Source organism: Furipterus horrens, unplaced genomic scaffold (genome assembly GCF_987537825.1).
Source record: "Furipterus horrens unplaced genomic scaffold, mFurHor1.1.pri manual_scaffold_8, whole genome shotgun sequence".
NCBI classification, from domain to species: domain Eukaryota; kingdom Metazoa; phylum Chordata; class Mammalia; order Chiroptera; family Furipteridae; genus Furipterus; species Furipterus horrens.
In genome coordinates, this window is record NW_028327178.1 from 100,160,216 (window position 1) to 100,173,952 (window position 13,737).

A 13,737-nucleotide genomic window follows, 5' to 3' on the forward strand; every position below is an offset into this window, starting at 1 on the left:
CGGCATGGCGGGCCAGTTCCGCAGCTACGTGTGGGACCCCTTGCTGATCCTGTCGCAGATCGTCCTCATGCAGAACGTCTATTACGGCTCTCTGGGCCTGTGGCTGGCGCTGGTGGACGGGCTGCTGCGCAGCAGCCCCTCGCTGGACCAGGTGTTCAACGCTGAGGTAGGATCTTCGCGCTGGCGCGGGCGGGTCCGGCCTCACCGGGCTCTAGCCCTGACTGGGCCGCCTTCTAGCTTCGTGACCCTGGGGGAGGGAGCTCACCTTGCAGAACCTCAGCTGCCTCCTCTGTCAAGTGGAATGGCTGATAACAGAGACGGGTTTACACAGCACAAAGGGAAGGGGCCGGCTGTCCTAGCAACGGGGCAGCGTTCCAGGCAGCCCGATCCGTCCTTCTGACGCTCTCGAGAAAGTGCCTTCGCTTCGCTGAGCCCCAAGGTTCTCAGGTGGCCAATTGGGCAGGGGGATGGATAGAAGAGTATCCCCGAGGTGTGATGGAAGCGCCCCGCACTTGGAAAGCAGGCCTCCGTGTAAGTTCCACTCACTGGCTGTTTCTGAACCTGAGTTCCGCTGTTTGCAAAATCACGAGACAGCAGAGAGGCTGTGGCCCGCAGTCCACGGAACCTGTGCTTTTGATTCAGAAAGGCTAGGCGTTCCGGCCCGGCCCGCACACGCTCGCTGTGGGCCTTCGGGCAGGTCGCTTCGCCTTTCTGAGCCTGTTTCCTCTTCTGGAAACTGGACACATGATCCTTCGCAAAACGTTAGGAGGCCCAAAGGGGCCTAGGAAGGTGCGAGTACTTTATAAAGTGTAGCGGGAGCCTAGGAGGCGTTTGCCCCCCGGGAGGCAGCGGTGGCGGATGGTCGGGAGCACTGCTTTTGGGGCCGGGGGATGTGGGATGGAATCCTTACTCCTGTTGCTTATTCTGTGGGCAGCCCTTGGGTGAGTTTTATCCAGGAAGAGGCAAGAATGGCAACAACAGCAGCAACAGCTTTGTGAGGTGGTTGTGCGGACGCATGAGGTTGTGGGTACTCCAGGCGGCTGTAAGCTGACAGTGTTGTGCAGGTGTTTGGTGGTCAGCAGTATTGGGTCAACAGTGGGGGAGCCCGCACCCCCACAGGTGCCCAGCAGCCCCCTCGGAGGAGCCCCTGTCCTGCTGGGAAGGGGACGTGGGGGTCCTAGGCTTCGTTGAAGAGCCGTCTCATGCACCCAGTCTAAATTCTAGACTGGGGTGGACAAATTTTTTTTTTTAAGGGATGAGCTAGTAAAGATTTTAAGTCACAACTGCTCAGCGCTGCCCTGTAGCACAAAAGCAGCCATTGACAATACTAAGGGAATGAGTGTGCCTGTGTGTCAATGCAATTTCATTAGCAACAATAGGCACCTGGCCCCTGGGGCCACAGTGTGCTGAACCCTGTCCTAGACCTTGCTCTTGTTGTTTACTTATTCTTTCACTTTGGGCAAGTCACCTAACTTCTCTGAGCCTGTATTTCTCCTCTGTAAGATGAGGGTAGTAACCGCTTCCCAGCTGCGGGGAGGGGTCACATGAGATACCAGGATGGGTGTCAGTGAAAGCACCTTGTTGGAAATAGACAGCCGTACAGATGAAGGAGAGGAAGGCGCGCATTGTCTTCTGTGCCCTGGGAAGAGTTCCTTAGGAGGCTGGCTGAGGTCCTGGAGCCTGGGCTCGACCAAGTCACTTTCTCCAGCATGTTTCCGTTTGTGATTCCCCCCCCAGATCCTGGGCTTTTCCAGCCCTTCAGGCCGGCTCTCCATGATGTCCTTCATCCTCAACGCCCTCACCTGGTGAGTATCACCAGTTCTGCTGCCTGGCTTTTGGGGTCTTAGCACTGGAACTAACTTCCTAAATTGGGATGTGAGATAGGCTGGCATTTGTTCGGGGGGGCGGGGTGCAGTGGGCTAAAGTGGGTGGCAGAGGCTTGTTCTGGGCTCCTTCATTGTGTTTGGACTCAGCGGGAAAGCTCTTATGTCACGCTGTGCATGCTGCCTGTAAGACAGCTTCTGTCCCAGGTCACCTCCCTGATGTGGAATGAGGTGAGGAAAGGGTTAGATTGGGAGTCAGGAGAACTGAGTTCTAGCCTTGGTCTGTGTGCCATTGGCCAAGTTACTTTCCTTCTCTCTGGGCCTCAGGCTCCTCATCTATACACTGAGGGGTTTGACTGGGTAGTGTGTAACGTCACCCATAACAGTTGCCTGTCTCTTGGGAGGCAGGTTTGCATAGTGATTAAGGTCTCAGGCTCTGGAGGCAGACTCACTTGGCTTTGAACCTCAGCTTTACCACTAGTCTAGTGACTATGGACAAGTTAATCTGTCTAAGCCCCAGTTTTCTCATCAGTAAAATAAGTCTAATAATATTACCCACATCATAGTTATAAGGATAAAGTGACCTAATTCATGGAAGTACTTATAATAGTACCTTGCACATCACTGCTCTTTTTAAAAAATTGATTTGAGGGAGAGGGAGAGAGAGAGATCAATTTGTTCCATTTATTTATGCATTCATTGGTTGATTCTTGTATGTGCCCTGACTGAGGAATGAACCCACAACCTGGCACAATGGGACGACCCTCTAACCTACTGAGCGACCTGGCCGTGGCGCACATTACTACTCTTGACCTTACACTGGAGATTGAAAGCTGGTGGGCTGACTCCAGTTGGCTCCCAGATCTGTTCTGTTGGGCTTACACAGTTGTCAGTACATGCATGGTGTTTAAAACATTTTTCCACTTAGTTGAAAGTCAGGGTATTTTATATTTAAAACATTCTGATTTCTGATTTCTCTTGAAAACTGGGAAGATTGATTCTAGGCCAGACTTCTTGCATGATGATTTACCCAGCTGCAAGTAGCTCTTGTCCCCACTTTGGATGGAACATGTATGCTTCAGGGTGCCACAATCCTCACCCATTTCCGAGCGACAGTTGCCATTTATCATCAAGCTCATACTTTTGTTTTTCTTCTACTTAGTCTGACTCACTCTCAGCCTTACCTGCCCAGTTCCTCTAGGCATCTAATAATGTAACCCTTGCTTCACTTATCTTGCTTGCTTCTGACCTCTATGCTGTCATCCTAATTGTCCCTACTCCCCAAATGATTTAAGGCCAGGACAACCCAGTGACAACTCACTGCTGTCCTCTCCCCACAGTGCCCTGGGCTTGCTGTACTTCATCCGGCGAGGGAAGCAGTGTCTGGATTTCACTGTCACTGTCCATTTCTTTCACCTCCTGGGCTGCTGGTTCTACAGCTCCCGTTTCCCCTCGGCGCTGACCTGGTGGCTGGTCCAGGCCGTGTGCATTGCGCTCATGGCTGTCATCGGGGAGTACCTGTGCATGCGGACGGAGCTCAAGGAGATCCCCCTCAACTCAGCCCCTAAATCCAATGTCTAGACTTGGGTTCTTTGGACACCCTGCTGGGCAGTGGCCCCCCCTCCCATCCCCCATCCCCAGCACCTTGGGCTGCTCAGACCCTCCAGATGAGGCCCATCCTGCGTCTGAGAGGAACCTTGGAAATGTGAAGCCTGTTTGTGTGGGAGAAATAGTAAGGCCCCGTCAAGAAGGCAGGGGGCAGTAAGGATCACAGCTGCAAGAATGGCCTCCATCTGCTGAAGCCTTGGTGTCTTAGAGGTCAGCAAAGGGATCTGAATTTGGTACCTGGGAGGCCAGCAAGGGGACTTCTTTGTGGGCAATAGCAGAATTGGAACCATGTCACTTTTGAGCCATCATACCTATCACCAGCCTGTTATTTTAAAAAAGAAAAAAAAAATCAAGGATATCTAATTGGAGCAGAACACTCTTCTATCATCTGTCTTATTTCCCTGGGACAGCTGTTACCTTTATCATGTTGCTGAACCGCAGCTATTTTGTTTGGAGAAGCACCTGATGTCTGGATTCACAGCCGCAGAAAAAGATGTCGGTGTACAGTATTAGGCTGCTATCAGGGAGAGGACGGCAGACGGAGTCAGTCAAGCACAAGGAAGACACAGAACCTGTGTCTTGCTATGGGCATGTGTGCATGCACGCATGAACCCGTGACTAACTTCCAGTTTTCTCTACTGGGTCCCCATCCTGCTGCCAGCGTTCAGCGTAGTAGGCCTTAGGACTGAGAGAAGCATCCCAGCGTCGTCCCTGTCTAACCCTCACAATAGAATCCCTGGGAGTGACCAGGCACCTCGGCTTCCACCAGATGTCAGTTCTGGCAATAGGTCCTTTTTCTGGACTTCTTTTGAGTTCTGCAATGGGAAGGGTATGATGGGTGCCCAGAGATAGGAAGCGCAACGTTCCAGCTCAACCTGCGCTGACAATGCCAAGGGAGATAGGCATTTGCTGTTCGGATTTTTCTTGGGAGTGAAGTGTCCTCTGTGAGGGGCTTGCAGCTGGCCTTCCTATGTACATAAATACAGTATTTTCCATGGTTCTGCCTGTACTTCCTTTGTAATGCCGTGGTTGGGACTGAGGGATCAGCACAGTCAGGCAGGGGAGCTGTATATAAAGAATTAGGTTACGTTCTCCTTTCCTGGACCCCAGATTTATTCCTCCATGTGGTTAAAATACTAAGTGCAGGGAAGTCCTATGCCCCACCCCCTGCACCTGCAGCCTCCTCTGCTACACCTTGGTTGGACCACCATGACTCTCGGGTTCCTTTCCCACTTGCTAGTGATTTCTGAACATGTCCAGTGGAACGCACTGGTCTAGGCCCACCTCTGCATTGAAACCATTGGTGCTCCTCTTTGGGTCCTCTAGAGTCTGCCCAAGAGAGCTGTCAGTTTTCAGCTTTTAGTGAGTTCTATATCTCCCCAGGAAGCCTTTCCAGCCTCCTGGCACCCAGCCCTCCGGAGTAGGGGGTGGGGTCTGACAAGACCAAGGCTTGAGAATGAACGTGCCTGGGCGAGGCTGGGAAAGCACTAGGGTGAGGCGCCTCCGGGAACTCGGGGAGCTCTGGCGAGGCTGCGGGGTCCAGGAGGCAAGGCCAGCTGAGATGACTTCCCCTAGGTCAGTGGGTTTTCCTCCAGGAACCACAACTCTAAAGGCACGTGACTAACTTTGTTTTGACAAAGGCATCAGACATTCATGGTGGCTGCCATCTCCCTTGTCACCTGTGCTGGTTGCTGCAGCTGGCACACTTCTCTGTGGGTTTCCTTCAAGAGCTGGTGCTCTTCTGCATATTTCCTGTGATGACAGAGTTCTGCCCCTTGCGTGTTAATTTGATACCACCAAAAGTCAGGGAAGCCGATTTTCTTTTAAATAGTGACTGAGCTGAATGACAGTTGGGGTTAAAAATATGTGACTTTAAAGAAATTTTTTTTTTTACTTGTAACAATAAAAGCAGTATCTAGGGGCAGGTTCCAGAGAGGATTGAGCAAAGGCAGTGATGTCATTTTAGTAATAAATAACATCTATTGAGTGCTTACTAGATGTCCAACAGTGGGCTAAGTGTTTTGCTTCTTGCTCACTTAATCTCCACAACAACTTTCTGAAGCAGGAAATATTCTCTGCGTTTTACAGATGAGGATACTCCAGGGAATTTGCCAAAGGTTACATGTTAGGAGCTGGGGGAGCCAAGATTTGAGCACCAGTAGTGACATTAACAAACTCATTTGGACGACTTTAATAGTTAAAGGATGTATAAGTTCTTATTGGTTAAATAACCCATTGCCTTATAATCATACCTCGACATCCTACTGTTTTAAATATTAAGGATGTATATAGTGCTTTATAAACATTACTAGCTTTCTAAGAAAAACTGATATACAGTACGTTAACTATGGCCACAGATTTCAAAGTGAACAGAAGAATGTAGGAAATGTTTTTATTTCCAAAGGATAAAGGAAAGTTACATCCATCCCACTTCTGAGTTGTTGTATCTCTTGACTTGCCTGGGGTCTGAAGTCCGGACCCCCCTTTATCCCAGCCACTACGTGAACTTGGGTCATTTGGAGAGAAGGGAAGGCTAGTGCGTAGCAGGTGCTCAGAATAGTTGATAACCTGCAAGGAGGACAGGAAAGCAGAACAGGATGTGCAGCCCCAAGGGTGCCTCTAACCTCTAGTTCTGCGTGGCCCTATCCAGATCAGAGCCAAATGGGGCCAGGTGGCAGTTGGTAGACACCAGGGGCGGGAGCTCCAGGTCCCACGAGTCCTATGGGGTGTGCACAGCTCAAATAGACACCCCTGGAAGCACAGGTTTTTAGACCTTAGACTCCTCCTTCAGTGACTCCCAGATCGGGGTAACTTCATTCTACCAGTCCCAGAAGGCGGACAGTGTGTGGGCAAGGAACTCCTGCCCAAGGACCACAGAGACTTAGGAGCTGGGCGACTAGGGGCAGATTGAAGGCACAAGAGAGGCGCTCTGTGGAGGGGACTTAAAAGCCACCGTGGTGCTTGAGGTTTTCTGTAGGAAATCAGCGAAGGGTGGTGAAAACAGCATTGACATGAGGGGGTGGGGAGAGCTGAGGGTTTCAATCCCTGCCCTACCCCTCCCTGGGCAAGTCAGAACTCTGGGGTCTCACACAGAAGGCCTTGGAGAGCTGTAGTGGAGTGCAGAGTGAAGTCCTGGCCGCCCCTTACCAGCTGCGAGACCTTGGATAGGCTACTTGACCTTTCCCTACCTCGGTTTCCTCAGTTGTCGACTGAGGATAATAATAGTACTTCCCTGAGTGGCTGTGAGGATTCACCAAGGCTCACGTGTAGGGCACTCAGCACTGGGCCTGGCACCCAGGAAGTGACCCATAAATCTTATAGTTATTGTCTGTCCCCCCCAACCCCATTGTACAGAAGGCACACCTTTCTTCTGAGCCCTTAGTGTTTTCAGCTGTTGGATGGGGGTCTGGCTTGCTCATCATGATAGATACAGCCTGCAAGTATTGAGGTCCTATGTGCCAGGCACTGAAAAGTGACATATATTCTCAATCCAATGAGATAGGCACCATTATTTTCCTCATTTGGCAGACAAATTGGGGGTAAGAAGCTAGGCCTGTCTGCCTCCATAGCCTCTTATTTCCATGTTCCAGTCCTGTTTGAGGGGTGCATGATTCAGATAATGAGAGGGACTGTCTCAGGAATCCAGATGCCACCTTCGCAAAAGGTTGTGAATGTGAACTTAGAACAGGCTTTTTGAAAAGTATCTAGTTCCCTATAGTGGGCAGTTAGGCAGCTGCTTGTAAGTGAGAAAGGAGGTCAGTACTGGCCTTGGGGCTTTGTTATGGGGCAGGGCCAGGACGAAGGCATGGAAAAAGGCCAGACCGCTGTTCAGTACCCCACACACTGGCCTTGCCTACATCAAGTCCAATTTGCTCAGAGCCTTCTGGAATGAATATTAGTATCGCTATTTAATAAACAGATGAAACAGCCTCAGAGAGGTCATGTGACTTAAAAGTCACTCAAATTCTCTAAAATTAATCCCCCCAACTCCAGTTAACTGTTGGGGAGCCACTTCTGGAGTGCTCTCTGATCCCCATTGCAACCTCCTGCCCAAATCAGGATCTGAGCCCAAAAGAGGAGCTTCAGCTTGAAGTGGTTAAATAAAGGGAGGGTGTAGTGGGGAGACCCCAGCTGTGGGATTGTGGGAGGCAAGTTGCCTGAGGACTGAGTACAGTGCTAGTGGGGGGCAGACTGGAAGAAGTGCCCCTGCTAGGAGTCTCTCAAACAGAAGGGCTGCGTCCTTGTCCCCCCATGGTGCTCCGGGCACGTTGGAGCCCGGCCTAGCCACACAGGCTCTGTGGCTCCATGCCATTTCTCATTGGCAGTGTTGGCTTCCAGGGGGCAAAGTGGAAGCTGCCAATCTCCCCAGGCCCCAATTGGGGTTCCCTGGGTAGTCTTCCACAAAAAATAGTGCTGCCCTCCGCGGCCCTCAACAGAATGTTTTGTGTTTTTCGTTGGCATCACACTGCCCTGCCTGCCTGCCTGCTGATAGCCTAAGAAAAGAAGTTCACGGGCAGGTGGATGATGGACTGGAAAGTACTTAGGGGGAGAGATGGAGGAGAGGTTACTTTTGAAGTTTGATGGGGTTCATGACGTCCAGCAAGGGAACCCAAATGGTGACTCAGGAACTGGGCTGGGAAGAGAGCTTTAAGTGGAGGTTCCTGGGGTGGCGGCTGCACAGCATTGGTGGGGGCCATGCGGCAAGGCAGGGAGGGAGTGCTGCTGGGCTGCCTTACCCAGGCAGAGCCGTGCAGAGCAGAGCAGCCCCGCCGGCCTGGCTGCCTTTGCTGCCCCAAAGGAAACACGTTCCATTTTCTGCCGGATGTACAGTCATGGTGCTGAGCACCAGTGGGGTGGGTTTGAGGGGAGTCCCTCCCATCCTTTACTCTCTCTCCCAATCTGGGAAGCCCTCTTCATCGCTGCCCTCACTCCTGGGGGGTGAGGTGGGGTCGGGCTCAGTGCCCCTGGATGGCTCTGCTGCTTTCCTTCGGGCATGTGTTCAGCGCCTCCTGCCTCTGGGGGAAGGAAGACAGAGGCTTATAGGCTTCATTCGAGAAAGCCTGGGGTTTCCTCTCCCCAGCTGCGTGTTCAGGGCCCTATAGCTTCCACCAACAGAGGGTCACTGCGACTGGATGGGCGGGCCAGGGCTTTTGTTGGATGATGTCCGTGCAGTGTCACAGGGAGCAGCAGGGGCACGGTGCCAGCTTCCTGACTGACGTGGTGCCTTCTGTGATTTTTGACTCACCCATTTATTGACACCCGACGCTGTGATTATCAGGGCGCAACGCGCATGCATGGCGGGCTGGATGGATGCTCCCTTGGGCCTTTTACCTTTCTTCAGAAAAGGGAATGGGTAGCAGCCAGAAGACTGAGGTCAGAGTCCCTGCTCCACCACTCCTAGTGGTGTGAACCTGGGCAAGTACTTCCCTTCTCTGCACCGTGGTCTCCTTCTCTCCTTGGTTTGTAGAGCCATCGTGAGGCATCTGGCACCCAGAAAACACCCGGAAAGCACCCACGAAATGTTCCCTTTCTATGACTTCATAGAGCACACCACTCAGGAGGCCAGTTCGCGGGGGTGGGGAGGGGTGCAGCTCTCGGCTTCTTTGTTCTGGGTTCTAGGCTGACTTTAGGGACCTGGGGATGGGGTGGAAGAAGCCTGAAGTGATGCGTACTCTCACCCCCCATCTCCGCAAGGGCCTCTTTTCTCCAACCTTTCCAGCCCCAGGCAAACAGAGCCAACGGAAGTATTCTTCAGTGCCATATGGGAGATTTTTTATTTGTATATTCGCAAATTTTCCCATCCAACCCTTCCATTCAGACAATTGCACGATCCGCCCTCTGCTCACACTCTGGCTTCCATCCGAGATCACACCACCTGCGAGCGGAGACCTGGTGTTAGGAGCGACGACCGCCCCCAGGGGGCGCTGCCGTCCAGGGAGCGGGCTTAGGGACCGGGCGCTGCGAAGCCTGGCGGATGGGATGAGGGTTTTGTGAAGGGGAAGCCTCCCTTCCCACCGGACCCCCAAGTGCATCACCCCCTTCCTTTCTCGGGACCTGAATTCTCTCTCGGTGTGACTGGAGTATTCTATTTTTTTCATGCTAAAGAACTTTTTCAGAGTAAATCTTATTTGAAGCATGAATAAATAAAACAAATGGAGTGGATTTCACCTAAGACAGGATGGGATGTAGCAGAGCCCCTACTCGACCACATCCCCTTCCCTCCCATTTAGAAATTCCTGAACTGCTTACTCGGACTTCTGGGAGGTTCTGAGTTGTAGCAGCTGTGGCCTTTCCTGAGGCCTCCAGGCAATGGGATGACCCACCTCAGAACCCACACTCCCAGGGTGTGCCTCTCCTTCCCTAGAGACCCTCATTGGGTCCTGAGAGGCTCCAGCCTAGCCACTAGGCTGCTGTGTGGTCTTGGTCAATGGTTTCTCCCTCTCTGAGCTTCCCTTTCTAGGCAGGAAGGGGGGGCCCCCCAGCACTGCCAGTCACAGCCCCCAAGACTGTATCTTGAGCCCTCTGACTCAGGGGCCCAGTGCTGGGCCTGCCTGGGGCCTGCATCTCACCCTGGCCTGGCAGTGGCGTTGTCACACCCTGTATGGGCGGCACATAGGCAGCTCAAGTGATGCAGAGCAGAAGCGGGTGCAGCAGCGCTTGACCGAGCGCCCGGTGGATGATCTGCACATCACCCGGGGCCCTGGGAGGTGGATCCGCGTGGGCAGTCCCTCAAACCAGACCCACTGGTCAGCTACTTCCAGCTGTTCCATGTCCCCACGGTGGGTCTTCAGGAAGACAACTCCGGGGTCCCCAGTGGGCAGTTGCCTCTCCCAGGCTCCAGGGCAAGTGGTCAGGCGTTGATCCCTCCATGTCTTTGGGAGCTCAGGCTCTACCTGTTCTTCTCTCTCTGACACTGCCGCACGGGACTGCCAGACCTTTGTCCTCTCCCGCAGCCCCACCTTGGGCTTGGACTCCTGAGGCTTTTTTGTGGACTCTAACTTCTTGGACTCCAGTTTCTTCTTGGAGCACCTAGCCTCCTGGAGCTCTTTGATCTTCTGGTCCACTTTAGAGCAGACAGTGTTGCTCCTGGCAAGGAGAGGAACAGCGGTCAGCAGCGCAGGACTAAGGCCTGGTCCTCTAGCATGGCCCCAAGACAGCTACTGAGCAGCATGCTCCGCACCCCAGGGGGTAGTTAGTCCTATAATTGCACAGTGATGACCAGGGTTACAGTCACAGCTCTGATAACAGACAGGAATGGCTTCAAATCCTGTTCTGCCACTAACCAGGTCAGATAACTGGGACAAGTCACTTCATCTCCTGAGTCTCAGCTTTTTATTAGTAAAATAAGGCTCATAAGTGCCTTTCTCACAGACGCTTGATGAAAACTAGGTTTTCTAAATTCCTGAGCACACTGCCTGTTCTAGGAAAGCTAGCTGTCAGGTGCATGTGAGGCCGTGGGTGGGCTGAGCTCACCTAGAGATCAGTACCACCTTCGGAACTTTGAGCGGCGAATTCCAGCACCTCTTGGCCAGGTTATACAGTTCTTGGATCCGGGGATTCGAGCTCTTGAATAGCATCAAGAATGACAAATGTTTTAGTACCTGTTGGAGTCGAGAAACCAGAGAAACAGAAGCTTCAGTTTTCCTGGGACAGCCTCCCACTCCCTATCCACATTGTGGCTCAGCTCAGCCCGGTGACTCGTTCTGGGTCATTTAACCATTGCATGAGGAACCACATGGGTGCTCAGGCTCTCAGCTGGGACCAAAAGGGGCATCTCACCATTTTAAGTTGGTTCCACTCAATTAATTTGTGGACAGGCTGCTGTACATTGTCCTGTAGTTTCTCATCTTGCATCTGAGAGACAGAGAGAGAGAGGGAGCACTCACACGGGAAGAACCCTGCCACCCCCCTCCCAGTGCCTCCATTAGGCCTCTCCATGTGGCTCAGCATGATTTGACCGACCCTAGACTGCGAGCTGTGTCACCTCAGCTTGGGGACAGAAATGAGGAGACCATTCTCACTCTCCCGACCCCCCTTCACTCTTCAGCTCCCCCTTTCTCTCCACCAGCCCTCGGTGTGGTTGGCCTCTGCGAGGTCCCCTCTCCGTCCAGGACCTAGTCTAACCTTGAAAACCACACCATTCTTGGGCCTCTTCTTTGCTGATGGACTCATGCTGGGGCTGTGAGGCCTCAAAGCCAGATGGAGACACACTGGTACCAGGTACTGCCTGAGCCCTGCCCTCTCGGTTCAGCCAGCTCGCAGGCTGGGTATGGGGGTGGTTGAGCTGCAGCTCCCAGGGAGGGGAGCTGTGACATCACTGAAATGTGTGACAACAGAAGGGCTGGGTCTCCAAGGAGAGTGTGTGGCAGGGGTGGTGGGTCAGGAAGAAACTCCCATCTGTGCAGAAGCCTGGGAGGTGGCAGGCAGAGACATATATTGTCACCCCTCCCTGTGAGGTAAGAGGGTTATTCCTCTTTTTAAATGAAGAAGCCAAGGTTCAAAGAGGTGAAATAATTTACTCAGGGTCACACAGTTGGATAATGGTGGCTCTGGAAACCCAAGGTCTGACAGTCAACCCATGAAACCAGGAGTTTGCAACTATTCTCATCTATTCATTCATGTCACATGTGCTAACTGTAGCCTAGGTACATTTCAGGTGTCATTCTAAGTACTGCAATAAAAGTAAATTCCTGCCCTTAAGGAACTTACATCCTAGTGGAAGGCAAACAAAACTGTGTGTGTGCTTGTAAATTTTAATAATTGGCTCTCTAAAACGAAGTATGTGTGTGTGTGTATATTATAAATTTTACTGACAGAAATCTAAAATGAAATTTGACAGTACTCTTTATTGTAAATTTCGTAGAGCTAGTTGATTCTTACAGTATGCTTTTCTTGAATTGTACCCAACTCTTACATCCATAGCCAACCTGTGGTTGTAATGGATAAATAAGTGTAGTTCCAACATGAATGTTGACGTTTTCATTTACACTAAGAGTAAGAAGAAAATGAAGCCCTGGCTGGTATGGCTCAGTGGAATGAGTGCTGGCCTGAGAACTGAAAGGTTACCGGTTCAGTTCTGGGTCAGGGCCCATGCCTGGGTTACGGGCCAGGTACCCTACTGGGGGCATTCGAAAAGCAACCAATTGATGTTTCTTTCCTTCTCTTTCTCCCTCCCTCTCCCTCTTCCTAAAATAAATTAATTAACTAAATCTTTTTAAAAAAAGAAAATGAAAAAATGAAAGAACAAAGATGTTAGAATTCCACCCATTCATCAATGACATGATCAACTTATTTGCCTAAGGGATCAGAGTTTTCAAATATTGGGAGTATATTTTCTCATTTTAGGGTTTGTGTGTGTGTGTTGCTATTTCCATGTAGCAGCTATAGACAAGGCACACGTTTACATTTGATCTGCATTATTAACCTCTCCATTACTTTCTTAAGGCTAGACCATGGGTTGGGAAGTTTCTATAAAGACCATATAGTTGCAGCTGTTCTGCTCTGCTGTTGTAGTGTGAAAGCAGCCATAGGTAATATGTAAATGAGTGGGCATGGCTGTGTTGCAATAAAACTTTATTTACAAAAACAGTTGATGGGCTGCATTTGGCCTATGACCACCCCTGGTCTATATCAAAACAATAAATCAAACCTGATTTATCAGGTTTCCCTTTGTCTGTGGTGTGAATACTCCTTCCACTGCTGATTTCAAGCTACTGGTGTGATGTCACTGAATGCAGAGTTGAACAGAAATGCGGAATACCATACTATTATATATGTAGTATGTATTTCTACAGATGTGAAGACTCTCAAGAACATAGATAATAATAAAAGGTAGTAAAAAAAATTTAGAAAGTGGTGAGTTTGAGCATTTTCATCTTTTGTTTTTAATATCATTAAGTAAGCTTGTATAATTTAATTTTTAAAGGTGTCTATGCTTAACTCCGGAAAATGTAATAGGCTTTGCCATCCCTTGTAAGTCAGTCCTGGCACACCGCTGTTAGGGCGAATGGAAATAAGTGTGTGGAGAAAATTAAACAGGGAAGAGGGTATAAGAGAGCAAAGGTAGAAGGTTCGCTGTATGAAAAGGGTGGCATGGAAAGGAGGAGATCTGAGAAGACGTCTGAAGGAGGGCAGGGAAGGGAAGGGGCGCGTGGCAGTGGCAGGAGACGTGGTGAAGGGGTGGGACCGGTCACGGGAGGCTGCGGTAACTTGGGCTGCCCTGAATCATCTGCCTCGCTTGCCGCATCAGGATCATCTGAAGAGTTTATGAAAAACAACTCCTCGGGCTCACCCCCTCTCCCGCATA

The 13,737-nt window shown here is 51.0% G+C and overlaps 3 protein-coding genes across 3 annotated transcripts in view; 2 read left to right on the top strand and 1 right to left on the bottom strand.

The window, feature by feature from the left end:
* SYS1 (SYS1 golgi trafficking protein) lies at positions 1-4,430 on the top strand. Its single transcript, XM_090286470.1, has 3 exons — positions 1-166; positions 1,738-1,805; positions 3,164-4,430. The coding sequence occupies exons 1-3, from the start codon at positions 5-7 to the stop codon at positions 3,402-3,404; spliced, it is 471 nt and encodes a 156-aa protein (XP_090142596.1). The 5' UTR covers positions 1-4; the 3' UTR covers positions 3,405-4,430.
* The window catches only part of DBNDD2 (dysbindin domain containing 2), a 27,018-nt gene continuing 15,021 nt past the window's right edge, over positions 1,741-13,737 (top strand). The window contains exon 1 of the mRNA XM_090286465.1: positions 1,741-1,805. The gene's annotated coding sequence lies outside the window, so the exon portion shown is untranslated. The remainder of the gene's footprint in view (positions 1,806-13,737) is intronic.
* TP53TG5 (TP53 target 5) overlaps positions 10,019-13,737 on the bottom strand; it is a 5,476-nt gene continuing 1,757 nt past the window's right edge. Inside the window, exons 3-5 of the mRNA XM_090285979.1 lie at positions 11,211-11,285; positions 10,905-11,032; positions 10,019-10,514 (exon numbers count right to left, since the gene is read on the bottom strand). Of these exons, the coding sequence (XP_090142105.1) occupies positions 10,022-10,514; positions 10,905-11,032; positions 11,211-11,285 (696 nt within the window). The 3' untranslated portion in view covers positions 10,019-10,021. The remainder of the gene's footprint in view (positions 10,515-10,904; positions 11,033-11,210; positions 11,286-13,737) is intronic.